At 41.0% G+C, this 26,978-nt stretch overlaps 2 protein-coding genes across 5 annotated transcripts in view; one reads left to right on the forward strand and one right to left on the reverse strand.

Annotated features, from left to right (window-relative positions):
• Positions 1-1,316: 1,316 nt before the first annotated feature.
• alg12 (ALG12 alpha-1,6-mannosyltransferase) lies at positions 1,317-24,757 on the reverse strand. Of its 2 annotated transcripts, XM_038811418.1 has the most exons (9): positions 24,263-24,757; positions 24,034-24,166; positions 16,200-16,373; positions 14,474-14,668; positions 14,267-14,370; positions 13,301-13,524; positions 11,433-11,602; positions 8,578-8,653; positions 1,317-2,868 (listed from the first exon to the last, which is right to left on the reverse strand). In XM_038811418.1, the coding sequence occupies exons 1-9, from the start codon at positions 24,425-24,427 to the stop codon at positions 2,622-2,624; spliced, it is 1,488 nt and encodes a 495-aa protein (XP_038667346.1). In that variant the 5' UTR covers positions 24,428-24,757; the 3' UTR covers positions 1,317-2,621. The 2 variants fall into 2 exon arrangements, with proteins under 2 accessions (XP_038667346.1, XP_038667347.1); XM_038811419.1 differs by lacking the exon at positions 8,578-8,653.
• creld2 (cysteine-rich with EGF-like domains 2) overlaps positions 24,732-26,978 on the forward strand; it is a 33,323-nt gene continuing 31,076 nt past the window's right edge. For 2 of the 3 annotated variants that reach the window (XM_038811420.1, XM_038811422.1), the window contains exons 1-2: positions 24,732-24,852; positions 25,379-26,137. In XM_038811420.1, the coding sequence (XP_038667348.1) occupies positions 26,009-26,137 (129 nt within the window). In that variant the 5' untranslated portion in view covers positions 24,732-24,852; positions 25,379-26,008. Of the gene's footprint in view, positions 24,918-25,378; positions 26,138-26,978 lie in introns of all 3 variants that reach the window. The other variant, XM_038811421.1, reaches the window with a different exon arrangement.

Raw genomic sequence — 26,978 nt, forward strand, 5'->3', positions numbered from 1 at the left:
CTGAGACACCTGTATCAGTTCCAGGCTCTGGTTCTTAAGCATGGGAAAGATCTTGCCAAAGGAACATCTCAGACACCCATTTCTTGTCCTTCTTGCCTTGTTCAGAACACTTGGCCTCAAATAATTCTATTCTTAGGTTAGCATCTATGGGACTTTTCATTTGTTGCAAAAATGAGAAAATTGCTGCACTTATTGTTAATATCAAAATTATGGAAATACTTTTGCCTGTTTTGCAGATCTAACCAAAATAATAAGCACCCACTGTAACTATAATTCAGGAAAGCAAACCTCTGTCCTGTGCATAATGTTGATCTATTAGCTGTTCCATTTTCATCCTGTTTCAAAGCTGCCATTTGGAACTCATCTTAAAGCAACAACCTCTGAACACAGTAATGAATCAACTTATCCACTAAATTCCAAATAAGTTACAAGTCTAATTGCTGAAATGATAAAATTAAAGCTCTAGCCATTGTGTTCTGAAGAAACAAAAGGGAAAATGCTGGAAAATCTCAGCAAGTCTGGCAGCATCTGTGGGGAGAGAAAAGAGCTAACGTTTAGAGTCCGATAACTCTTTGTCAAAGCTAACAGACAGAGAAAGTGGGAAATATTTATACTGTGGAGTGAGAATGAAAGATGAGTCATAGCCACATAAACCCAGGGAAACAGGGTGCTCATGGCCACAGATATCATGGGGAAAGAGTGTTAATGGCAGTCCCCAGAGAGGACAAAAGATGTGAAAGGTCAAACAGCAGGGAAACTAACATCAGAGGATGAACTGTGGGTGTGGGGGGAGGGGAAGGGGCAAGCAAAGAGGAGAAAGGTGGATAAGATTGGGGGGGGGGGGGGGGTAAATTAAATGTATATTAAGAAAGAAAGAAATGGTAAAAGACAGTTAAAATGAAATGAAAACAAATAGGTCGAAGTGGGGCTGATCATCTGAAGTTGTTGAATTTGATGTTCAGGCCGGAAGGCTGTAGTGTGCCTAACCGGAAGATGAGATGTTGTTCCTCCAGTTTGCGTTGCGCTTCACTGGAACATTTTGAATCCTCACAGTCAGTTTTGATCAACTCGACTGGAGATGAACAAAACATACTGTAAACGCTGAAGGGGAGTGGATATGCAGTTGCTCACCATACACAATTGATGGTTCAAGAAATAGCTAATAGTGCAGAACCTCAGTTACTCAAAGCGTGTGAATGAATGTCCCCAAAATTACTGAAAGCACATAAAATTGGAGAGGATAGCTTTGCAGGAAGTTCTGGAAGTAATGAGCTGCAGAATTAATTACATAGGATTGAAGAGATCAGCTACAGCAATACAAATAAGTCAACTTTAATAATCTTGTTGCACGAGAAAAGATCCACATGTAAATACTGGTATTATATTCCGTTCCAGAGAAAGTTCAACTGAAAGTCTTCAGTTTAATATAAATACAAGCACTGTAATCAGTTTGAACATTACTGTCAATTTATCATTGTGAAAATATCAATATATGTGGATGCCATAATAGATGAATGGTGGTTAATAACCTGTTCTCCCCAGGAGATTTATTTTTCTTGACGGACCAAGTCTGCTTCACAACAGTAAAACAAATTCAAATAGAAAAGCCTTTTAAAAATTGGACCCTTGTAACTATTTTCCAGTGATTTTTTTTTAAGATTATTTACAGTGACTATAGTAGTGAGTGTTACTTATGAAGTTTAAACCTATATTTTCATAAGCAAGCTACTGTGGATAACATTATTTTGATTTAGAATTTATCCACCACTAAAGTAATATGTCCATCCCAAATTCCAAACCGTCAAAATTCAAACAGGACATATATATTTATCGCCTCAAATAGGGTTAGGTTAGGGTTTGTACAAATGTTGAGACCTGTTTTTGCAAGCCAGGCCTATGCTACAATAGCTTCTAGTTTCAGTGTAAGATTTGACCACCTTTATCTGTATATCAGAGGGTCAATTTAGTTCAATTTACTTAGTCTTATGACTCCAAAACAACTTTAACAATTCCTGTTAATGAAAGTTGTATTTATTATTTTAAATTCATCAATAGACCCAGAAGTATGATGTTATCACTGCTTTTTAGCAGCTAAAGGCAGAAAAGAGCTTGGACAGGTAGATAAATCAAGCTGTCTTATGTAAAAAATGATTTGTACGACAGCAATGCATAACTATTATAAAGTTATGTTGTGCTGAAATTCTGAGACACAGATTAAAATTCCACCCCTGTACTCATCAGCATGTAATTTTTGACCCATTCACGTCAATGGATGCAAAATTATGGGCTGGGAAACGTGGAAGCAGATTTCTTGCCACATGTTGTTTATTGTAAAATTGAGGGGGAAGGACAGGAATCAGGTTTCGAAATCAAGAAGCAAACTGGGTCGGTGTAGAAATTCTCAGTAAAACTAGAAGTAAATGAGCAAATTAGTCAATGTCATTTTTTTTTAGATTGACACAAGTTAAATGGCAAAATCCTCACAAGTTATCTTATTCCATAAAGTACCCACTTAGCATTTTGATCAAACACTAATAAAACAGATTGTTAAATAAAGGGGAACAAGCAAGATGTCTGAGAGTCTTAAATATTGAACAGAATGGTGGAATAAGCTGGATAATTTATCCTTTTCTCATATTTTCGTTACGAATGTATATTTTTTCAAGTACCACTAATTTTGTCTCTGTTTTAATATAAAATGGAGGTAGTTGAGATAGGTTAAATCCAATTCCACTAAAACCAGAAATATTAAACATTATGCTATGGGTGTTTCTATACTGCAATATATATACTGGATTCATTTCCATTAGGTAGTGTGTATGTGCATTGCTTTCAACATCTGGTTTAAGATCTTCCCTCTTGTCATACCTATCAAAAGAGGGGGAAAAAAATCAAAATGATAGAATCTTTTCATAATGATATGCTAATAAACACATTCAAACCAGACTTATTGAATTTCCTTACAATACAAGAACAAAAAAGAGATTTTAAAGACTTCTAGTCAAACCATTTTTTTTCTTCCCAGCAAAGACAATGGACCATAACTTCTTCAGAGTGCCAATGTGTCAGTTTGCCACTCTGTACCCACTTACCTGCACCAAATTTCATTGGTGTCTATCTTGCCCAACCTTCCTGACTCAGGCTGGGCAAGTTCCAGGCAGCACAGATATCCAAGAGGACCAGCATTGAAGTCTTAGAGTCACTGAAGGACACGTTCCATTTTTTTATTGCACAAGCTGCTGTAAAGCAGGTAAATTTACAGGCCCAGAGATGGTAGGGCATGTGAGGAAAGTTGGGGTGGAATCCTGCCATGATAAGTTAGGGATGAGAGTCAGGCACACGGAGATTAGGCAATACCTTAGTCATGGGGGGGTGGGGGGGGGAAAGAGAAGGTGTGCGAGGAGGGGTCTGAATGTATGGGGAGTTCGGTGCGGGGATTGGCCTGGGTAGTTACACAGAAGTTAGAGGTTTTATTTCTTCTACTTTTTTCTGAGTATGAGCACAACGCTGGCAGAAACATCTGAAGATATTAATAACTTTTTGAGATGGTGCACAGCATAATTGCCAGGGCAAGTTAGCACTTCTGGACAATTGCTGTGCAAATGCTTATCTGGGAAGTTTAGAGGGATTCGCCAGCGCATCTTTGCAGTACCCCCTAAATCCAACACCAGAGAACCCAGAAGTTAGTGCCCAATTATGACCTACGTAAAAGTGGTAGTCTTAGAATTCTTGAATACTCACAAAAGCATGGAATCTTGTTCTGTTAATTATTCAGAGATATCTCTACTTAAAAATGAGTATCATACCATTTACCATTCTGATTCAGAATCGAGGGATAATTTTCACTTTCAGCACTGGCAGTTATGGATCAGCCAGGAATTATGCGCTTCACCCAATTTTCCAGTTTTCAAAAATGGAATAAACAACAGGCTGCTGATTCATATCCACCTGCTTCCTGCCTGCACCAAGAGTGAAAATTGACCTACTGGATCTTAAAGCAGAGTAACAGTCTATTTGATCCTCTCCCCTCGTGTCCCATTATCCATACGCTTTTTTCCAAATTGATGCATTTATTATCTGTTGAAGAGACTAAAACTGAGGAAAAAGTTTAAAAATTAAATGTCCTCCAGTTAAGATGGAGATGGAGAAACTTTTTCTCAGAAGGTCGTTAGTCTGTGGAATACTCTTCTCCAGAAAGCAGTGGAGGCGGAGTTACTGAATTTTTTCAAGGCTGATTAACATAGATTCTTGATAGACAAGGGAGTCAAGAGTTATGGCAGGGGAAGACAAGGTGGAATTGAGACTACAAACAGATCAGCCACGGTTTTATCAATGGCCTACTCCTGCTCTCAAGTCCGAATACTCCTTTTGAAAGCTATTGTGGATTCTATTTCCACCACCAGTTCTGAAAGGACATTCCACCAACCATACATTACAAAAATAAAAATGATTCAACCTCTTGCTTTGTTCTTTCGATGAAAGGTTTATGCCTTTTAGTTACTGACTTGCCAACCAGTGGAATTTCTTTAAAACCTTGTCAAAGCTCATTATTTTTTAACAACTCAATCAAATCTCTTGACTTTTTCTATTCTAATAAAAAAAATCCAAGTTGATCTCGTCTCTTCTCGCTAGTGCCTTTAAATCATTTTAAAGAATCACTTCAGAATTTTGTCCTTGATCTAGCAGTGTCCTTTTATACCCATGCCTCATACACACGATACCCTTAGCTAAAAAAGAGTCTTATCAATTTCAATCTCGCAAATTTCAATTGACTCAGTATCTTGGAGAGTTTCAGATTTCCAATGCCCTTTGTTTTGGAAAAGCGTTTCCTGATTTCACTCCTCAATTGCTGAGCTCTAATTTAAAAATGATACTATTTTGTTCTGGCTCCACCAATAGAAATTATTCATCTGTATCTAGCTTATTGAATAATTTTATTATTTATAACATTGATAATATGACTGCTCAACCATCCAAATTTGAAGAAATAAGTTTTTTTGCAACCTATATTAACATTGTAATTTCAGCATCATTCTAGTGATTTTATGCTGTACTCAATCCAAGTTCAGTATATCTTTCCTGAGAATTGGCACCAAAACTGAATGTAGTGTTATAGATGGGATCTGATCAAAGTTCTGTATAACTGAAGAATAACTTCTCTCCCTCTGAATTTTGTTTTTTTTTAATTTAGAGTACCCAATTATTATTATTTTTTTCCCCAATCACAGGGCAATTTAGCATAGCCAATCCACCTCACCTGCACATCTTTGGGTTGTGGGGGTGAAACCCACACAGACATGGGGAGAAAGTGCAAACTCCACACAGACAGTGATCCGGGGCTGGGATCAAACCCAGGTCCTCGTCGCCGTGGGCAGTAGTGCTAACCATTGTGCCACCGTGACGCCCTTCCCTCTGCATTTCAAACCCCTTGACATAAATAACTAACATTCATAGAACATTACAGCACAGTACAGGCCCTTCGGCCCTCGATGTTGCGCCGACCTGTGAAACCAATCTAAAGCCCATCTACACTATTCCATTATCATCCATATGTTTATCCAATGACCATTTAAATGCCCTTAATGTTGGCGAGTCCATTACTGTTGCAGACAGGGCATTCCATACCCTTACTACTCTGGGTAAAGCACCTACCTCTGACATCTGTCCTATTTCTACCTCCCCTCAATTTAAAGTATGTCCCCTCGTGCTAGCCATCACCATCTGAAGAAAAAGGCTCTCACTGTCCACACTATCTAATCCTCTGATCATCTTGTGTGCCTCAGGCTGTACAATCTTTTGCCCCTCCTTCGCTTCACTTGGGCTTTCCTTTACCACTTTAACAAACCCTACTGTCTTATCCTGTTTTACCACATCAGCCTTCCCAGTGCTTTTATTCAACCACCACTGTGACTTTACATGGCCTAGTTTATTACAGTGAAAACATTTGAAACTTTTCATTTCTTTTCCACCCTCCTGGATTTCTTTTTTTAAAATCTGAGGTACACTCTCATTATCTCCCATCAGATCACCTTTACCACTTGAGTATTTCTCATGTCCCCAGTTTCTATCCCTCACAGGCTGAAACTGATGTCGGAAACCAAGCTTTGATTTATGAACTAATTCGTAATCATCTGACATTTCTGCTGCTAACCTCGCAGTTTTAACCCTTTGCTCTTCCACATGAGTTCTCACTACATCAGGAAGTGAATTTTTAAACTCCTCCCAAAAGTATAATTTCTCTAGAGAGCTTCATACGTTTGGTTTATTTTCAAAGCCCTTTTCCACCTATCAAAATTACTCTGTTGGATCCTTTCAAATTCCATGTATGTTTGACCAGGTTATTTCCTTAAGTTTCTAAACCTTGTCTGTAGGCTTCAGGCACTACTTCATATGCCCCCAAGATGGATTTTTTCACCTCCTCGTACGTCCCAGATACCTCCTCTGATAGTGATGCAAGTAACAGAGAGCAAGGAAAATACGAGTGAAAGACAGAACGAACAGCCAAAGTGGAGGTCAACGCGCAACAACAATGGCAACGAAAACCGTCCGGGAAAAGAAAGTAACAACACCTCACCAGATCCATTCTCGTATTGCCCTGTTGGACATAACTACTGTAATTGTTTCTCTGGCACTCAAATGTATATATGTATCTCCCCAGTTTCCCACCCCCTCCCACCCACAAACAGGTGCCAACTTATTTATTAAACGTAATATTGTTAACTGTACAGAGTTGCTGTTTTTGCGCCAATATACAATATCCTACCAGTTTTTTTCTTCTTTATATATATATATATATATATAAAATCATATTTTAATCTGTGTACATAACTGTAAATATACTATGTTCAAAAACCCAATAAAAAGCATTTATAAAAAAAATAAATAGCTAACATTCTACTAAAGTTTTGATTATTTTTTGTACCCGAGCACTAGCTTTTTCTATCTGCACATGGACAGGTAAATAAATACCTTTGTTCTGTTCCCCCACACCTCAGTCTTCTCGCCATTAATAAAATATTCTGATTTATCTTGTTCTGATTCATCTTGTTCTGATTCAAGTGGTGACCTCACATTTTTCCAAACTGAAGTCACTGACCTTGTAACTTTCTACCCCCATGCACACAACTTCAACAAAAATAATTTCAACTGTAAACTTCCCTCTCTTAACTACACAGAATTTCAGTTTTTTCTCCGAATTTCAGTGGTGCCTTTTTGGTAAAGTCACAATCCCAAACTAATCTTTTCAACAGTTTCATATTTGGAATTATCAGCAGGAAACCCAGGCGTCCCATTTCTAGAAAACAAATATATTTCCTAAGGCTCTTTGCATACACCTCAGCATAGCAGAGCAATTTACTGGATTAGAAGAATTTATTGTTTTTTATTTTCTGTTACACAGTTACTCTACTTTTCTTTTTAGCATCAATCGTCTATTGTTGGATTCTCAGTTTTTTTGGGGGAGTTTTGGGTGGGACAGTTTTCAAATATCACTGCTCCCTTAGGAAGTGATTCATGCTGGCCTATGGTTTTCCAGTTGTGTGTTCTTCATGTGTGCATATGCATACCAAGCAGCAGATCCTGGCCTTCCTTCAACTGTACATATGTATAGAATTTCAACAAACATTGATTTGTAACTTTGAATGGACACTGATGGGAAAGTCCACAAAAAGGGGTCAGAATTTTACAATTCGAGGTCAGCCATCCAGGGTGGTGTCAGAATACTAATTCTCCACACGAAGAGTAGTAGAGATCTGGAACTAGCCCCTAAAATGAAAGGCTATGTCATCTTCAATTATACAGGCTATTAGTGAAACCACATCTCGAATACGGTGTGAAATTTTGATCGCCTTATCTAAGGAACGATGTTAATGTATTGGAGGCGGTTCAGAGGAGGATTACTCGATTGTTACCTGGAATGAGCAGGTTGCCTTATGAGGAAAGGTTAAACAGACTGGGATTGTTTCCACTGCAGTTTAGAAGTGAGGGGTGGCTTGATTGAAGTAGATAAGATCCTGAATGGTCTTGACAAGATGTACGTGGAAAGGATGTTTCCTCTTGTGGGTGAGTCCAGTGGGCACTGTTTTAAAATTAGGGTGCGACCTATTAGGGCAAAGATTAGGAGAATTTTTCTCTGAGGATTATGTAATTTTGGAACTCACTGCTTCAGAAGGCATTGGAGATGCGGTAATTGAAATTTGTTAAGACAAAGGCAGATTGATTCCCTTGCCTAACAAGAAACAAAAGTTGTGAGTAAATTGGATGTGGAATTCGAAACACACAGATCAGCCATGCTCTTATTGAACAGCAGAGCATACTCTTAAGGGGCTGAATGGCCTACTTCTCTTCATTTGTTCATATGTACGTTTTATTGATAATTGATTTGAGCTGTTTCATTAAAGATAAAGAAAAACAGACAAAATAGAATACAATACAATGAGATGGAGGGGATCTGGAGAACAAAAGGATGGGGGAGGTAATTAATGCAACTGTAGCGACATTATTTCAAGTAAAGAAATGCCTCTGTTTCATTACAAATTCCTATTAAAGGTGTTGAATATCCACTAGAAAATAACTTACTTCCAACTTGGATTGAGTTCAAGGAATCGGGTAACACCAGTCTGTGCAGAAGCAACATCAATGTGCACGGAAACAGCTAGAGGGAAAGATGAAGGGAGAGAGATACTAAAAAATCCTCTCATGAAATATTCACTTGGAAATAAATTTCACAACTGTTAATAAGCAACATTCTGCTTCCAATATGTGACCATTTAGTCAAATCATAATATGGAGGAAATAGAACAAATGCAATACAAGTCAACAATAAATGAGCTGCGAAGCAAAATAATTTAAAACTAAAGGAAATATTAAGATGTGAAAGGTAATTAACTGTAAGGCCAGGTAGAATGATCATATTGTATTAAGTTGGAAACACTGAGCATTAAAAACAGTTTTTAATGAATATTGTACATACTGAAATGCAAGGCATAGTATGCAGACTGGGTCATTGCTGGACTAGAACCTCTGGGTTCGAGTTCAATTGTTGGCCATGGAAGGAGACTTTATAACACTGATTCAACAGGCTGACAGTCAGCTCGGGATCCTTCCACCATTGCCCCCACACCAAAAAGGGTAAAAAACAGTGTGAGCATGAAGATTCGCTAAAAGAAACCCGAGGCTTCAGATGATGTGGAGATACCGGAGTTAGACTGGGGTGGCCACAGTAAAAAGTAGTGTAGCACCTAGTTAATTTGGAATCACTAGCTTTTGGAGTGTAGCTTCTTCATCAGGTGAGTCATCTGGCGAACGAGCTACGCTCTGAAAGCAAGTCTTATAACACCAGGTTAAAGTCCAACAGGTTTGTTTGATATCACTAGCTTTCAGAGCATAGTTCCTTCATCAGGTGATTCCAAACAAACCTGTTGGACTTTAACCTGGTGTTGTAAGACTTCTTACTGCTTCAGATGAAGGCTAGCTGACTGGGTTAGACTTACCAAGGAATCAACGGAGTGCTCTAGCTCGTGTGACGATGACAGTGGTGATATGCAGAAACAGCGAGTCAACTATGAAACAATGTATGGGAAATGTACAAGGATGTCTTTCTGAAACTACTAAAACCTGGAGACCATCTGTATAACTGCATGTGAAAGTCCTCACTAAACTTTCAGCATGTTATGAGTGAATACCGTATCATGAAACTTCAATTACGTGACTGGTAAAGTTAGCAGCCACACCAATATAGATCAAGTAATTGATGTTGATCATAAGAACATTCCTACATGCATTCAAATGCTGTTCCAATTCAAATTTCCAATATTGATATTTCTCAGTTACAGTTTAAATTTGCAATTCATACAGTCATTGGATTACTGAGACTATAAACAACGTGCCACAGGACGTATCGGATCTCGCGCTCTCTGAACCAGAGAAGAGTGGAACATGGTATTAAGGAAACTCACATTTACTCTTGCACACCTCCTACTGGCCAGCCTCAGAAAGATGCCAGCATAACACTGACAACAGATCACTTGCCGAGACTCACCTAGAAACTTTTGAATGACCAAGAAAAATCAGCTTGCTTACTAGCTAATGTGCTAATCATGTCAATAAGGCATTGACATCTACCAATGGGTCCCAATAATCAGGAACATTTTAAATGTAACTTAAACAATGCTTTTTAAAAAAAACTATAATAACCAAAAACTTATTTCATGACAAAAAAAACCCAAAGCGAAAATGAATTAACTATGGTGTTGTGACGGATTCCTAGTGATATAAGCTCATTCCAGGAAAATCAGTGGCTTTAAGTTTGTCAGAATATGCTCAATGTTTCACTCTCGTGAACAAATTAGAAGCTGATTCGCCAAAACAAAGACACTGAGGTGTTATGCAACAGGCGCCTATTTATCATTCTCCCAAATTCTTGGAACTCCATCTCAGTGGATGAGCTTTCCAATAGCAGCAATTTTGATTCTGTCTTCATTGTATCTAGATGTTCTGCAGTTTCTTTGTTGATATAATTGAGGTGGCTGTTCATCTTGTTGCTTGTCCTCCTGCACAAAACGATGGAAGGGCAAATACGCATGTAAATGTGCGTGTCATGCCCACTCTACCATGCTCTAATTCTTGTGACAGCAAGCATGCAAAAGGTTAGTTTATGAATAGGCACTACCAAATGTTTGTTAGTGACAGTTCTGACATAATACATGGCAGTCCTTGGATAACCAGCAGTTCCAAGGAATTGGAAGCTCGCTGTGCTGGCCGGTTTTTATTTTTTGTGACACCTGAAAAAACATGAAAACTACAAGAAAGCAATATTATTACTGTAATATTAACCCAAAGCAACTAAAATAAAAACACTTCAATAAAAGTGCATTTGACCCTTCATTTTACCCCCTCGTTATTATTCTCCCTCTGTTTCCTATTTAACTTTGATTTTATTTCTAACTTATATGTACTTAACAATACGAATAACCTAACAATTTATTTTGTAATACCAATTAAAATATTATTACGTGTGTTGTTCTGCCTTAAGGTTATCTGTTTTGAAGGCAAGACCTGAATTGGACAATTTCACCTTTGATTGACTATGGATCACTTTTGACATTAAAAGCTCAGGAGCAAACAATGTGGACAGGAGTGTAAATTCCTTTAAATGCAGATCAATGTTGTAATATCAATCTTACTGCAGTCAAACTTAATTTGTGGTGCACCTATATCTTATTTTGCAAAGGTTGCCAAGTGATGCACTCACCAATTGTAAATGGACAACCTGTCCTAATTAAAAATCATCACCCACGGACATATTTTACACAAATTTAAAATTGAATATCTTACAGTGTCCGCCATCTTCACGTTATACATCCCGTATCTGTATTATAAATTTCAAAGCTGGTTTCCTTATCAAGTTATGTTAGCTTAGCAGGGTAACGGACCTGTTGCTGGAGGCACAGTCTCATGTAACTTTTGCATAGCGACTCCACCAGGGTAGTTGTGGTGGGATGCATACAGTAGTATCCCAGTGTAGCAGGCATTTACCAGCAGATGTGTGATCACAATCAAGGATCCTAACTTGTACAGAACAGATTTGCGGTAATTGATCATTCTGTGAAACAGAAGAGATATAAATAATTAACAATGTGCTTTTACTAGTCATTATACTTAGGAAAACAGACACAGTATGCCATCACGCTTTCAAATCCATTAGATCATGATTGATCTGTACCTCAAACTCCCCTCACCTTCCTTTCAGAGAGAGAATTTACAGTGCAGAAAGAGGCTATTCGGCCCATCGAGTCTGCACCGGCTCCTGGAAAGAGCACCCCACTTAAGCTCACCCCTCCACCCTATCCCATATCCTTTAATACTTTTACTCTATCCATTTCAATTTTGAAAATTTCAAATGACCTAGAACCCACAAACCTTTCAGGAGAGCAAGTTCCAGATTTTATCTATCCTTGTGTCAAAAAGTCCTGATTTCAGTTCTAAATGGTCCAGCTCTAGTTTTAAGGTGATGCTGTTTTGTTCTGGAATCGCCAATCTGTAGAAACTTTTATATCTATCTTACTGAATCTCTTTATTATTTTGAACACCATGATTAAATCACCCATCAATCTTCTATGTGTACAGAAATAAAAATCAAGTTTATGCAACCTATAATCATGAATTAAAGTTTGAGACTAGTAAAATTCTATTGAATCTGCACTGTACCCCTCCCAATATATACTTGCAAGTATATATTTCCTAAGGTTCGGTGACCAAAGTTCAATGCAGTATCCCAGATGAAGTCTGACCCACATATTGTACAGCTGCAGTATCACTGCTCCACTATTCACCCACCATCACATAAAGGCCAGCATCCTTTTAAAATGTTTTGATTGATTTTGTACTTGTGCACCAGCTTTTACTAATTTGTGTGCATGGACAGCTAAATTCCTTTGCTTCTTCATAGCCCAAAATCTTCCACCATTAATAAAATATCCTGTTTTGTTTCCCACAGAATCAAAATTGATGACCTTTTGCTTCTCCACATTAAACTCTTACGGTACACAGTTTTGCTCACTCACTTTGCAACTTGCTGCTCCTATCTATGCAATGTAGTGCCGCCTAATTTAGTGTAATTTGCAAATGTAGATTTACAACTCTCTGCTGCTTCATCCAAGCCATTTGCAGTATTTAGGGTGAAAAGCTGAGGCCCTAATGCAGATCTTTGGGAACACCACAAATAGAGAATGGAAATTTTGGCCTGTACTGTCCATCCAACTAACCACGTGTGGCACAAGTTTGGCTCCAATTTCATTATTTTGCTTGCACCCTTGTACAAAAGATGTTGGGTATGATCCCAGTTCATCACGTGTATGATGCAGGCAGTTATTTAATTCTGCTAAGAGCAGGCTTTTTTAAAGAATTAAATTCAAAAGATTTGTCTCATTTATTTTTCTAAGATAAAAAAGACCTCCTTGCCGTCCTGAAACTATTGGTGTATTATAATGTAAATAATTATAGCCCGATTGTAAATTCCCAAATGAAATCTTGCAATGTCTGTCTCTGTTCATCTAATGGTCCTTTCTGCTGATTTAGTTATGAAAATATACTTGGGAGGTGAATTATTATTGGAGAAACAAGAATAAATTTGTCCACTCTTATTCAGTGTTTCACAGCCAGATAATGTAGGCTTAACACTCCTAGTAAAAAGGTAGGAGTAGTGGAAGAGTAATTTTGCTGCACTACAAATCTCAAAACATCTGCATGAGCAGTCGGTTTATAAAAAAGTCAGATCAAACTTGTCTTTTTAAGTACTTACATGGATGAACATCCTATTGCTGCAATGATGTTCAAGACAGGAAAAGTGTAGATTATGAATCTCAACTCCTTGTGAGGTAGGAAAGAATATAAAAAGATGAAACCAAACGTTGGAAAGAGTAACCTCCAACTCCTCCGATCCCTGGCCCCAAGAGGCAGAAAGGTTATACTGCAACCAAGGGCACGAGGCAGCACCGAGTAAAAATACCAGAAAAAGGGCGAGGTCTGAATAGATTCTCAGTCAAGGAAGCACAAAAAATTGTAACTTAAGTCATTAAACTCAAAAAAATATATACATTTAAGGAGTCAGCAAATAACGTTGCAGCCTATCAAATGGAAATTGATTAATTAGGGATTGTTAAACTAATAGAACAGAATTGATCCTCAACTTTCCTTCAAGAGACAACTTCCAATGCTCTTATTTATGGATTAGATGCAGAGAAAAGCTCCCTCGACTCTGCTCCAAAGATGTCTCCCCCGTGCCCTCACCACAACCCCAACCGCTCCCCCCCTTCAACCCCCACCCCCTCCCACAGGAGGTGGGAGGCGGTGCAACATTTCCCAGACTAGGCATACAGGATTCAGATTGCTAGTGAGTGACAAATGTGGATTCCATGTCAATTAGCAATTAGAATGGTTTCACAGATTCTTATAGCCAAGAGATAAAGACGTTTGTGACATCAGTCTGCACTGAATTTGAACCTATATCCTACAGTGGAAAGAATCAATGTGTGATGACTCCCACACTAATCGATGATTAATTGTAATATTTCAAGTTAGTGATAATCACAGATTGCATCAAAATAGGACAGTCAGCAGATCTCATATTTAGCCTCATATGTAGTGAGACAAGTTTTAAAACTATATATTCCCAGTGAAGTCAATCTCAATTAAAATAAACATTTTCACTTCTCAGAATTCCGTTTTGAGTTCTACTACAGTGATTTGAAGACCATGTAAAGGATAGTCCCCATTTGGAGCTCTTATTCAAGACTGTGTTGTACCAAAGTACTTCTCCCTCAGGCCATAGGAGACGTCGCCAAAATATAGAATCCACGCACACAGTTAGACCTGAAATGAAATACATCAGATGTTACTAGATGTGATTATTTGGTTGTGTGGACAAGCCTTTCAATTCAAGTCCTGGTCAAAGAACAAACAGTAAATGACTTACCCAACCACACTAAACCAGCTGGAACTGCATGGCACAGAATTTCGAAAATAGAAATACGATGGTTCACCAATGATAGCAGCAGCATGAGGCCCAGGAAAATGCAAAGTTCGGATCGGAACACAATGATAGATAAAGCAGAAAGCCAGATAAAGCTGCCATAGTTCTGTTTCATCCAGGCAGTAAATGCCAAGATAACTGCAACATAAAGAAAATAGGCAGTTTTCAAATTAATTTGTCCTTTAAAAAGTATGTGCTTATAGAAATATTTCTTACTGAAACCTTCTCTGGAAGTAAAATGTTTGCATGTGAACATGTATTGCTTTAGAACAATTTCAAATCTTAATTTAATCCAGCACAGGTCCCTTTATTATATGTACTGTACATTTTCAGTCACTACCTTCAATAGTCAGCCTCAGCTCACCAGCACTTGGAGCTAGTCAAAAGATTGTGGTTTCATGTCCCACTCCAGCAGTTGAGTGCATAATCTATGCTGACACTTTGGTGCAGTTCTGAGGGTGTTCAGTGGTATGGAAAGTTTTGACTTTTAGATAAGACATCAAGCCAAGGCCCGGTTTCCTCGCTCGTGGATATAAACAATCCCATTGCCCTGTTCAAAGATGCTCTCCCAGTTGCTAAGCACAGTGGTTAGCACTGTTGCTTCATAGCTCCAGGGTCCCGGGTTTGATTCACGGCTTGAGTCACTGTCTGTGAAGAGTCTCTACATTCTCCCCGTGCCTGAGTGGGTTTCCACTGGTTTCCTCTCACAAGTCCCGAAAGACGTGCTGTTAGGTGAATTGGATATTCAGAATTCTCCCTCTGTGTACCTGAAAAGGCATTGGAGTGTGGCGACTGGGGGCTTTTCACAGTAACTTCATTGCAGTGTAATGTAAGCCTACTTGTGACAATAAAGATTATTATTACTACACTTCAACAGTACTTAGTTGTCCATGAAGTGCTTGGGGAATCCTGAAGTCGTCAAAGGTGCTATAATTTCCTTTTCAATCTATATTAATTTTAAACATGTTTATTTATAATTAAACATTGTGATACCGTTAATTCACTGTGAGACCATGAGAACGAGTGAACATTCGGCTTTAATATCCATGAACTCGCCTGCCAGAGTCGCCTGTACAAATGAGTGCCACCCACAGGTGGCTGGGCTATATATGGCCCCGGTGAGGGTGGAGCCAGAGGTGGAGTCCACCGGGGTTCCAGTACAGTACCTGGAAGTAGCCCGTATCATCACTTCCAGGTCATGGGTCACACTATTATACAGGCAGTACAGACAGCTCATGCGTTAGGTGAAGTACATTCACCACAAACATCTGATTTCAGGTGATACTGTATTGGAGAGTGTGGACCAAAGATGGAGTCCAAGATGAACATCCTAACCTTCACATTTCTTATGATAGAAAACACTTAATTTCATGCCTTCTACTATTTAATTGTGATTCAAGAATGGCACAAAATAAATGTATTTCCATCACCAAATTGCCTCACCGTATTTATAGATATTGTAATGAAATATACTAACAGCTTACTGTCAAATACAAATATATACACGCATATTTCAGAATTCATGATATTTTTGGACTTTACAGAATCCATTATAAAAATGAAATACAGTTTATATATTTCCAAATTTATTGCAGTGTCAAATTAGTTTACAATAGACCCCATCTCCACAAAAAAAATAAACGAAAAGAAATTGCAACACTGCACTCACCAATAGGAAATGCAAATATATTTGGAAGAGTTCTTGAGCAATAGAAGAGAAGATGAAACTGGGTTGCTGAGATCCAACAGTAAAAAGAAGCTACCGTTGAGCCAAACTGCTTCCTAACTTCTTTCTGAAGCTTCCACAATGCATAAATCACACAGAGACCCAAACATCCTCGAACTGTTAAAGAACAGAGAAAACGGAATACAGTTCAATATTCTTTCTTTAGCAGGCATCAGGGTTATGTCATATGCCGGTGAAGCTTATTGGAGATTGGACATTTTACTTTTAAAAGGCAGTATGGAATATAGACACTGTACCTTAATAAAGTGTACCCCAGAGGGGTCGGTTAACTGTTTATGGTTTCTATACAGACAGCAACTAGCTTCATATCTGGACATGCCTCTGAAAAGTCAATAAATGTGAATGGTCTTTCAGGTGCTGATGACCGCCCTATCCATTTGAATTGAAGAGACTTAAAGTAACAATACCTGTTATGCTGGCACCACAATGATGGGATTTCAAGTAAAGACGTTAGGGAGGCTACTCATTGTTGGCATGTGGATGGGATATCATTCATTATCCATTTTGTGTCAATCTCACCTGCCAGATATCCATTTTGTGGACAGCAAAGTGCATCAATACTGTTATGACATGACTAAAACTGTCTGGAACTAGTCAATGTGTTATTAATCTACAAGAGCAGCTCAGTGAGTCAGTATGGGATACAAAGGCAAGAAGGAAGTCATTTTGTATCCAGCACAAGATTGGACCCTGCTTCAAAAATAAAGTATTCTGAGGCAGTGAAGCAAGGTTAATTTATTTTACCTGCAGGATTATAAATTGCTATTACTGGGACTCGGCACAATTTCATCCAAGATAATATCCACTTGTCTTCCGTGAACCAAGAGAGAATTATTCAGGCCTGTACTGTTTCAGCCACCACCTTTAGGGCTGTTGTGACCCGACTCTTTTACCATTTAAGTAATTTAACTGCATGTTACATCTTGTGTTTGTGTGTGTGTGTGTGTGTGTGTGTGTGTGTGTATTTAGTATGTGTGAGGGGAATGTGTTGAGATTACAGGCACGATTCTCCAGAAAGATTTTGAAGTGTGGTAGTGAGCGGGAACTGCCGCGAGCTTCCCGGCATTCAGCCCAGCGAGGCCAGCAACGCTATTCAATGTTAATTGGACCACTTAACGAGGCCCCACGGGCTTCTCGTCGCAAATGAAGGCTCGCCAGCTGCCGGCACCGCACTCGCGATGGCTCGCTCTCCAGCCTCCTCGGAAGGGAGCTCTGAGGAAGTCACAATTGAGGTGTCACAGCTGTCATCCCCACCCTCCACCAAGGCAGATACACGCACCTAGGTGGGACAAGGCTGCAGAGCATGGCCCATCACTGAGATGGAGGAAGGGTGAGGGGGCTCTCCATCGGGAAAGTCAAGAATTTATGACCCATTAAACACCCTTGAGCACAATCATTATGACGCCTCTGTCACTTTCTTCCGCAATACAGACCGACATCCAAATCCTTGCCCCATCTCTCCAGATACCTCCCTGGAGGTAGCCACCACCTGAGACCGCTTTGTGCGGGAGAACGTGGCCTCGTTCGAGAGAATGAGAGTAACGGAAAAGGGAAAGCAGAGTGGCAAGCGAGAGGAGTGCAGAGTAAGATGGGGAAAGAACGGGCCGGAATTACAAAGAGCAGGCAAGGGATAAACAAGACAGTAACTCCCGGGAGGGGGGGGTCACCATACTGGCGGAAAAGCTAGTGCCAGGAACATGCAGCAGATAAAGGCTGCGGCGGACCCCCGATAGAGGGGATGGCGCTTAGCTGGAGGGGGGGGACAAACAGCGGGGACGGAGGAATAAACAGCAGAGATGGGGAAAATGAGCTGGGGGAAGGGGGACAGGGGGGGAAGCACAGGAAAGGGGAGACAAGAGGGGGGGGAGCACAGGGAAGGGGTGACAAGTGGGGGGGGGGTGGGAGGCATAGGGAGAGGGAAAAAAACAAGACCAGAATGAATGCGGCAATATGGCTACAAAGGACCACAACCAGGGGCCCGGACAAGGCAGCACTGCAAGCAACCACCTTGTACGGTCTCCGGGCGAAGGGAGATCCTGGAGTGCAGGGGACTACCCATTTGGCGGACGCACAGTTGGTGGCCATTTTGGGTGCCCCTGGACAAAGGGAAACCCCGGAGCGCAGGGACCCGACCACGTGTGGAGAGCAGTGACAACAGCCATCCTGGATGGCCCCCTAACAAAGGGAAACTGCAGGGGCGCGTCCATCAGGTAAGTATGTTTTTTTTTAAATTTAGAATAACCAATTCATTTTTGTCAATTAAGGGGCAATTTAGCGTGGCCAATCCACCTAGCCTACACATCTTTTTGCTTATGGGGGTGAAACCCACGCAAACACGGGGAGAATGTGCAAACTCCACACGGACAGCGACCCAGAGCCAGGATCGAACCTGGGACCTCGGCGCCGTGAGGCTGCAGGGCTAACCCACTGCGCCACCGTGCTGCCCACCAGGTAAGTATGGTTAATCCCACAGGAGCGGAGGGACAAAACCCCCCCACCAGGATAGTCACCTGGAATGTCAGGGGACTTCAACAGCACAGTGAAAAGAACCAGATTCTTCACCCACCTAAGAAACATAAAGCCGACACAGTCAAGGCTGAACGGAGTGCGGTTCGTACAGACTCATCTCACTACTAAACGTAGATGCCAAAATACTGGCCAAGATAGGCATAGACAGATACAGTGCAGGAGGCCATTCGGCCCATCGAGTCTGCACCGGGCCTTGGAAAGAGCATCCCACTTAAGCCCACACGTCCACCCATACCCGTAACCCAGCACCCCATCCAACCCCTTTGAACACTAAGTGCAATTTAGCATGATCAATCCACCTAACCTGCACGTCTTTGGACTGTGGGAGGAAACCAGAGCTCTCAGAGGAAACCCATGCAGACAGAAGAATGTGCAGACTCCGCACAGACAATGACCCAAATCGGGAATCGAACCTGGGACCCTGAAGCTATGAAGCGACAGTGCTAACCACTGTGCTACCGTGCCGCCCACAAGATCCTAGCCAAAAAGGCTGGAGAACTGCGTACCAGAGGTGGCCACAGAGGATCAAGCTGGTTTTGTCAAAAGGTAGACAGCTAACATCAAACATCAGGCGTCTGCCGAACGTGATCATGACCCCATCTGGGGAGAGAACACCGGAGCCGATCGTCTCCATCGACGCAGAAAAGGCCTTCGACAGAGTCGAGTGGAAGTACCTCATAGAGGGACTGGAGCGGTTTGGGCTTGGAACAAGGTTCACCTCCTGGGTGAAGCTCCTGTACAGGGCTCCCATGGCGAGCGTACGGACAAACAACACGAGTTCCCAGTACTTCCAGCTGCACAGGGCACCAACCTGGGATGTCCGTTGTCCCCGCTGCTGTTCGCCCTCGCGATCGAACCACTAGCGATCGCGCTCAGAACAGCAAAGAACTGGAGGGAGATCCAAAGAGGTGGCAGAGAGCACAGTCTCGCTCTATGCGGATGACCTGTTCCTCCACATCTCGGACCCACAAAGCAGCATGGAAGGAATCATCGCCCTGCTGAAAAAGAGTTTGGTGCCTTCTCGGGCTATAAACTCAACATGAGCACAAGCGAGATCTTCCCGGTTAACCCGCAAGGGGAAGGGGCTGCACTGGTGGGACTGCCGTTTAAACAAGCCTGACACAAATTCCGCTACTTGGGGATCCAAATTGCTCATGACTGGACGAGGGTTCACAAATGGAACCTGACCAGTCTGACAGAGAAAGTAAAGAAGGACCTGCAGAGATGAAACATATCTCAGTAGAAGAGTGTAGATGATCAAAATGAACGTGCTGCCCAGTTACCTCTTCCTACTTAGGTCCATCCCTATCTACAACCCCAAGGCCGTTTCAATTCATTGGACAAATTAATCATGCCATTTGTATGGATGGGAGGGGTGGAGATAGAATGATAGGATGCCACAGAAGGTCTTATGAAAGCAAAACCTACAGTACAAGACTGAACAGCGAGACAGCAGAAAGAGCAACGGGATGGATAAAGGAGCCAGAAGCCAAATGGGTACACGCAGAGGAGGCCTCCTGCAGGGGGACCTCGCTCCGGGTTCTCGCCACAGTGGCACTCCTATCCCCACCCAGAAAACACTTCAGCAGCCCAGTGGTAGCCACCCTCTAGGTCTGGAACTAGCTACGGCAACAGTTCGGCCCGACCAAAATGTCTGACAAAGCCCCCATCTACAATAACCACTCACTGACGCCACCTTTCAAAAGGTGGAAACAGGACAGGGACACACTGACAGTCAGGGACCTATATACCGACGGCAGGGTCATAACACCGGACAAACTGATGGAGAGCTTCCAGCTAGCCAAGGACAACGAACTCTGATACCTGCAGCTTAAAAACCTCCTATGGAAGGAGACAAGGACACACTCACCATCACTGCGAAGGGCACTACTAGAAGAACTACTGGATGCAGACATTCTAGTCAGAGAGCGACCACAACAAGCACAGCAAGGTGGAAGAGCGAAAAGAAGGAACAGGAAGAAAGAACGACAGATGGCCCAAGCTGAGGCAAACGGACAAAAAAAAACGACCAACAGATGTAAGTGACATCAGTGACACCACCCAAGTGCCCCTTCCACCCAGTTTTGTTTTGTGTAAGAAAAAATAGAACCCCCCCCCCCACCTTCTCCTATGTGTTATGATTTTTTTTTTACTTCCTATTTTTCTTGTGTGTACATTTGAAAATATATCATGTATAAAACCCAATAAAAATATTAAAAAATGAGGTAGAGAGAGAAATGAAAAGAGAGGGACTTGATTAAGAGAGAGAAAAACAAGGTAAAAAATATTCATGTCATATTCTTCAAAGTTTCTAACAAGTAAAGCTTGAAAGAATGTGATCTCTTATTTGTAAGAGTTGCTTATCAGTGTCCGAGAGGCTGACTGACAGTAATTGAGAAAAAAACCACTTGCATTCATATAACATTGAAGTGTTTTGAAGTGTTGCAATGTGGGAAGCATGATAGCTAATTTGTGTGCAGCAAGCTCCCACACATATGAAAATGACCACATGATCTGCTTCAATTATGTTGGCTGAGGGATAAATATAGCCAGGACACCAAGGGTAACTCTCTCGCTCTTCTTTGAAATAAGACTTATATCCATACGAGAGTGACAGAGAGCAGTTTTAATGTCTCCTCTAAAAGAGGGCACTTCAATTGACCATAACAAAATGTAGTTTTGGGGAGGAGTTTTTTAACCCGTAATTGCTGTGACTTTAAAGATCGGACCTGAAATAGGCTGTCTTGCAAGTTTAAATGAAAAGAAAGGATAACCATTTATTTCTCAAGACACAACAAACACATTCCTCACTCATACTAGATACTTCTGACAGTGCAAAGTTACCTCAGTTCCACACAAGTTTAAAAAAATGACATTTTGACACAGGAATATCAGGTAGACTACAATGCTTCTGGCATAAAGAAACAAAATGCTGGAAATACTCAGGAGGATTGGCAGCATCTGTGGAGAGAGAAACAGTTCACTTTTTAAAGTTGGTGACCTTTCATTAGAACTTTGCTCTTGTATATAGCTTTTGATGTCTGATATTATTACTTTATCCCATTTTGAGTGTCGAATTCACTTGAGAAAATTTGGAGAGAGAGAGAGCTTTGTGTTAAGCCAGATGGTACTCTAAGCCAGACAAAGAATCAAAAGCAAAGTACTACAGGTGATGGAAATGTAAGAATGCTGGAAATACTCAGCAGATCAGGTAGCATCTGTGCATAGAGGTAAAGAGTTAATCTTTTCAGATAGATAGCCTTATGTTACAAAGGAACAGGGTCAGAGACTCAGGCTGTGGTTGAAATGAAAGGAGTCGAAAATTACTCACTCGGTTTACTAGAGACCAGTACTGATGCAGTACTAGTCAACTAATTCAATAATATTTGGTACTAGAGATATAGATTAATCAAATGAATCAGATATGAATCAAATAAAAAGACAGACATACCATGCAAAACTAATCATGGTATCACTGAAGGAATAACCTAGATGCCAAAACCAGACAAATAACCTTGATGCCAAAAATAAGCAAAGACAATGGTAGATTGATGGGGGAGAAGATTTGACTTTGACTTAATGATGTATCCAGTTCCAGATAAAGATGTCATGAGCCTTTTCACTGAAACAACAGACTTTAAAATAGGGCATACGAATGTTGTTTGTGTGGTTATTCACGTACAAAGGACTATACATAGTTTATCCTTGAAACTGCCAACATTAAATCAAACTATATATCTGTAATTTTGTGATATTTTTCTACTATTTGTGGTGAACATTCTGATAACCATGCTATCTTTGCACACATGCAGTTATAAAATAACTAATGTTACAAAAATAATATTGCCTGCCCTTAATTTCATCCCCAATAATGCAACATTAAATTGTATCCAACCACTGCTGTTCGTTAGCTGAATATTTCGGTTGGTATGGTGGCACTGTGGTTATTAGCACTGCTGCCTCACAGATCCACAGTCCCAGGTTCAATTCCGGCCTCGGATGACTGTCTGTGTGGAGTTTGCACTTTCTCCCTGTGTCTGCGTGGGTTTCTTCCGGGTGCTCCGGTTTCCTCCCACAGTCCAAAGATGTGCAGGTTAGGTGGATTGGCTATGTTAAATTGCCCCTTAGTGTCCAAAAGTTAGGTGGGGTTACTGGGATGAAAATGAAATGAAATGAAAATCGCTTATTGTCACGAGTTGGCTTCAATGAAGTTACTGTGAAAAGCCCCTAGTCGCCACATTCCGGCGCCTGTCCGGGGAGGCTGGTACGGGAATCGAACCGTGCTGCTGGCCTGCTTGGTCTGCTTTAAAAGCCAGCGATTTAGCTGAGTGAGCTAAACCAGCCCCTGGTCGAGGCATGGGCTTAAGTAGGATACTCTTTCCAAGGGCTGGTGCAGACTCGATGGGTCGAATGGCCTTCTTCTGCACTGTAACTTCTATGATTCGATGATCCAATGTAAAATGACCCAACAAGGTAAATTCTGTAGTCAAAGAAATCAGTTTCCAATATATTTTGCTGATAAATTGTATCAATTTGAAAACCAGTATATTCCAGGTATCATCCCTATCTTTATATCTAGTTGATTCCTGAAAATGGAATATCCAAGTCCTAAGAGGAGCTCAGTACTTTGGTCCAAAATGAGTATTATCCATTCTGACAGAGCCAGCCACTACAATATACTACTCTGTGTGAGTGTGCCAGTATTAAAAGGTTTTGTTGGGCCACAACCAGAATCAGGCCATGAAAACCATACGATGAGTTGAACCAATCATTTCTATTTAGAAATAGCTTAGAAAGATTTACTGACAAGATGTTTGTTTTACTATAATGATTCATACACTTAAATAATAAACTGGATCAACTACTGAGAGTATTTTCATTGAGGCAGAATGTGCAGATTGATATAAAAACAGCAGGCTTAACAGAGCATTAGTTATACTGTCAGCAGTGAGGCTGCCTACTTTAGTATAGGTCTCACATACTGTTCACTACACAATGGAAACATAATTGATTATAGCAGATTATCTAAAAAAAATACACATTCTCAGTTGTAATAAAAGTAGAGGCTATGTCGTACAACAAATATAAAAAGGGTCTAATTAAACTTTTTTTTGGTAAGCTTCACGCAAAAAATATACTCAATGTAGCTTTTTAAAAACGTGCCTCGGCATTGCTAAGATTTCTCTCCGTTTCGAAATCAACTGCATCCAAATTTAACCAGACGTACCTAGAAGTTGTGAGTAAAACTTGGACACGCCTAGAACTGAGAGGATGGAAGCTGCTGGAGCTGAGAGCAGTGATAGAAAAAGTGGCCCCACGAAGGTCCTTGGAACAACACCGGGAAACTCGTGATGATCGTACTGCGAAAAAGAAGAACCTCAGAAAGTAAAACAGTCAGAAATGGGAAGCGTACAATGAGATGTACAATGCAGCCAGAGGAGCTGGTGCACACGTACCTTGTCCAGCCGCAGGCGGTGGTACAGCAGGTCGTGCGCCGCTTGCATGTTGAAACTTTCCTCCACTTTAGTGAAAGGACAGATCATCAGGTGCAGGGAAGCGAGCAGAACCAGAAGTACCAGAAGCAACCTTTCCCTTTGCACATCCCGACTCTTCTCAGCCATGTTGGAGTGGAGAGTCAGAAGCGAGGAAGCGCAGTTACTCGACACGGAAGGCAGTCAAAGTGCTGCAACGTTAGCACCAGCGCTAAGTACACCGGAACACAATTGGAATGGTTGCCTGGAACTTTCTGCAGTCAGCAAATAATTCAGAAGGAATACTGTTATCGCATTTGGTCCCTATGTGTTTATTACAGAGCCATTTAGTGTCTTGATGTGTCACATTGCACTCTGAGAAGATGAGAGCCGCGCAGGAAGCTGCATAAAGCAAGAAAGGCAAATAAAGCAAATATCCAGCCGGGGAATCCCCTCCCCCTCTCGATGACTGGTAATAACATCCAGTTCAAAGGAGACCTACACAGGATATTACTGCCCACAATATGCAGTCTCGCCGCGATTGAGCCCGGCAGTCAGTTGGTTATTGAGAATAAGTTCGGGCTCTTTTTACGTATCTGTTGTAATTTTTATCCATTATCAGTAATACGACAATCGGCTTGTTAGTATATGGATGGTGTTTGTCTGTTTATTTCATAGATGTGCATTTCTGCATACGTTTACTGCCTTATGCAGAGATCTGTATACATAAGTCAGTTCACTCTAGAATTTCAGATCTGTATGCATAAATTTCCGTTTTGTATATTATAAATCTGTATAAATGTCTGATTGCCTGTATATTTTGCAGAGATCTGTATTTATACATAAATGTCAATTGTATCTAATTGTAGATCTGTATGCATAATTTGCATTTTGTATATAATTATAGATCTACTTATTGTATAAATTTCCGATTGCCTGTATACTTTGTAGAGATCTGTATTTATGCATAAATGTCAGTTTTGTCTGTAATTACAGATTTGTATTTATGCATACATTTACTTTTTGTATATAATTATGTATATCTACATGTATACATTTCTGTTCATCCGTATTTATGCAAGAATCTGTGTTTGCTTGCAGTTTATGTATCGACTCCGATCTGCATTGACTCCTCTATTGATTCATCATCTCACTTGCCAAAGGAACTCTACGTGGGTTGCGCCACCGCTCTCAGCGTGTCGACAGCTGATTGGCGTACCGGGTGATGGACGGCAGCGTGGGCCAATCGAGGTGCAGAGGGGAGGCGGGATGTGTGATTTGGAACGTCCGGATGGAACGCCGGTACCTGCGGATGGGAATGTAGCAAATTCAAGAGAAGCCCAAGGGAAAGGGAGCCCAGTCATTGCGAGGAGGGTCACGACCTGTGATCATTGGTCTGCAGCAGGTCACAGACACTTCTCAGGAGATTACTTCGAGTCACAGTGAAAAGGCACCGTGAGCTTTATCCTGCTGAGCAAACCGCAGTCGTTGCTTGCTAGTACTTGGGGACTATTGTAAGGAAAAGGCACTGACTGCAACCTACTTAACTTTCTGACGCCTCCCAGCCAGCACTCCAGCAGAAGAGAACCCGGGCAAACAACCCTGAATTAGTGTTCTACAATTTGAGTTTGTATTTCAGAGTTCAATAGCTGCAATTAACCACTACTATTGGCATTTGATGCCTTCATTTTTTTCAGCCTAATCTTTTTGTATTATATACAAAATAAGAAAATGGGTTGCTCCAGCAAAAGCTTTCACTGTTTTCTGTTACTTGTGTTGCTGCTTTTGTGTCGTCTGTCATCGGGATATGACAAACTATCGTGCCCCACGTGCAAAAAAATAACCCGCAATTTCTTAAAGGTGAGTGCATATCCTGTTGCTTGTTCTTTATATCCTATTTTAATTCCAATGGGAATTTGGGCCAGTGGCCTTTGTTTACTCTTAGAAACTAACTGAAAGGACATTAGGGTTGGTAGATCTGGATGCGTCCCATTATCTAGTGCATTGTCTTGGTCACTACAAAATATTTAAATTGCAAAGAAGTAAGCTTAAGTAGCTGGAAGTGCAGAAGTGAAAATGTTCTGGTGTCAGAAGTTATTGTACTTAAGAAATTCATAGATGATGCAAGAATGATGCAATGTAAGTGCTTGGTGGGAGAATGGCAGGGGGGCTATACTTTGGAGGGGCATAATCTGAAAATTAGAACTTAACTATTCAAGGGTGATGTCATAGAATTTACAGTGCAGAACGAGGCCATTCGGCCCACCGAGCCTGCACCGGCCCTTCGAAAGACAACCCTACTCAAGCCCACGTCTCCACGCTATTCCCGTAACCCCACTTAACCTTTTTTGGATACTAAGGGCAATTTAGAATGGCCAATCCATCTAACCCACACAACTTTGGATTGTGGGAGGAAACCTGAGCACCCAGAGGAAACCCACGCAGACACGGGCAGAACCCCGCACACACAGTGACCCATGCGGGGAATCTAACCTGGGACTCTGGAGATGTGAAGCAACTGTGCTAATCACTGTGCTATCCCGTGTCTTCAAACAAGAAGTAGTTTAAATCTGAAACTCTTTTCAAAAAATGCTAGCTGTGGCTTAGTTGGTAGCACTCTTGTCTCTAAATCACAAGGTTCAGGGTTCAAGTCCAACTCCAGGACTTGAGCACATGAGATAAGGCTGACCGTTCAGTGCAG

This window comes from Scyliorhinus canicula, chromosome 11 (genome assembly GCF_902713615.1).
Source record: "Scyliorhinus canicula chromosome 11, sScyCan1.1, whole genome shotgun sequence".
In the NCBI taxonomy this organism is placed as follows: Eukaryota; Metazoa; Chordata; class Chondrichthyes; order Carcharhiniformes; family Scyliorhinidae; genus Scyliorhinus; species Scyliorhinus canicula.

Bases quoted from the DNA above. Each gene is read 5' to 3' on its own strand.
- alg12 (XM_038811418.1), bottom strand. From the start codon at position 24,427: ATGGCTGAGAAGAGTCGGGATGTGCAAAGGGAAAGGTTGCTTCTGGTA. The intron at 14,669-16,199 runs GTGAGTGCAGTG...TTTATGTTGCAG, and splicing joins TATATTTGCATTTCCTATTG to TTATCTTGGCATTTACTGCC. The intron at 2,869-8,577 runs GTAAGTTATTTT...CTCTTTTGATAG, and splicing joins GAACTCAATCCAAGTTGGAA to GTATGACAAGAGGGAAGATC.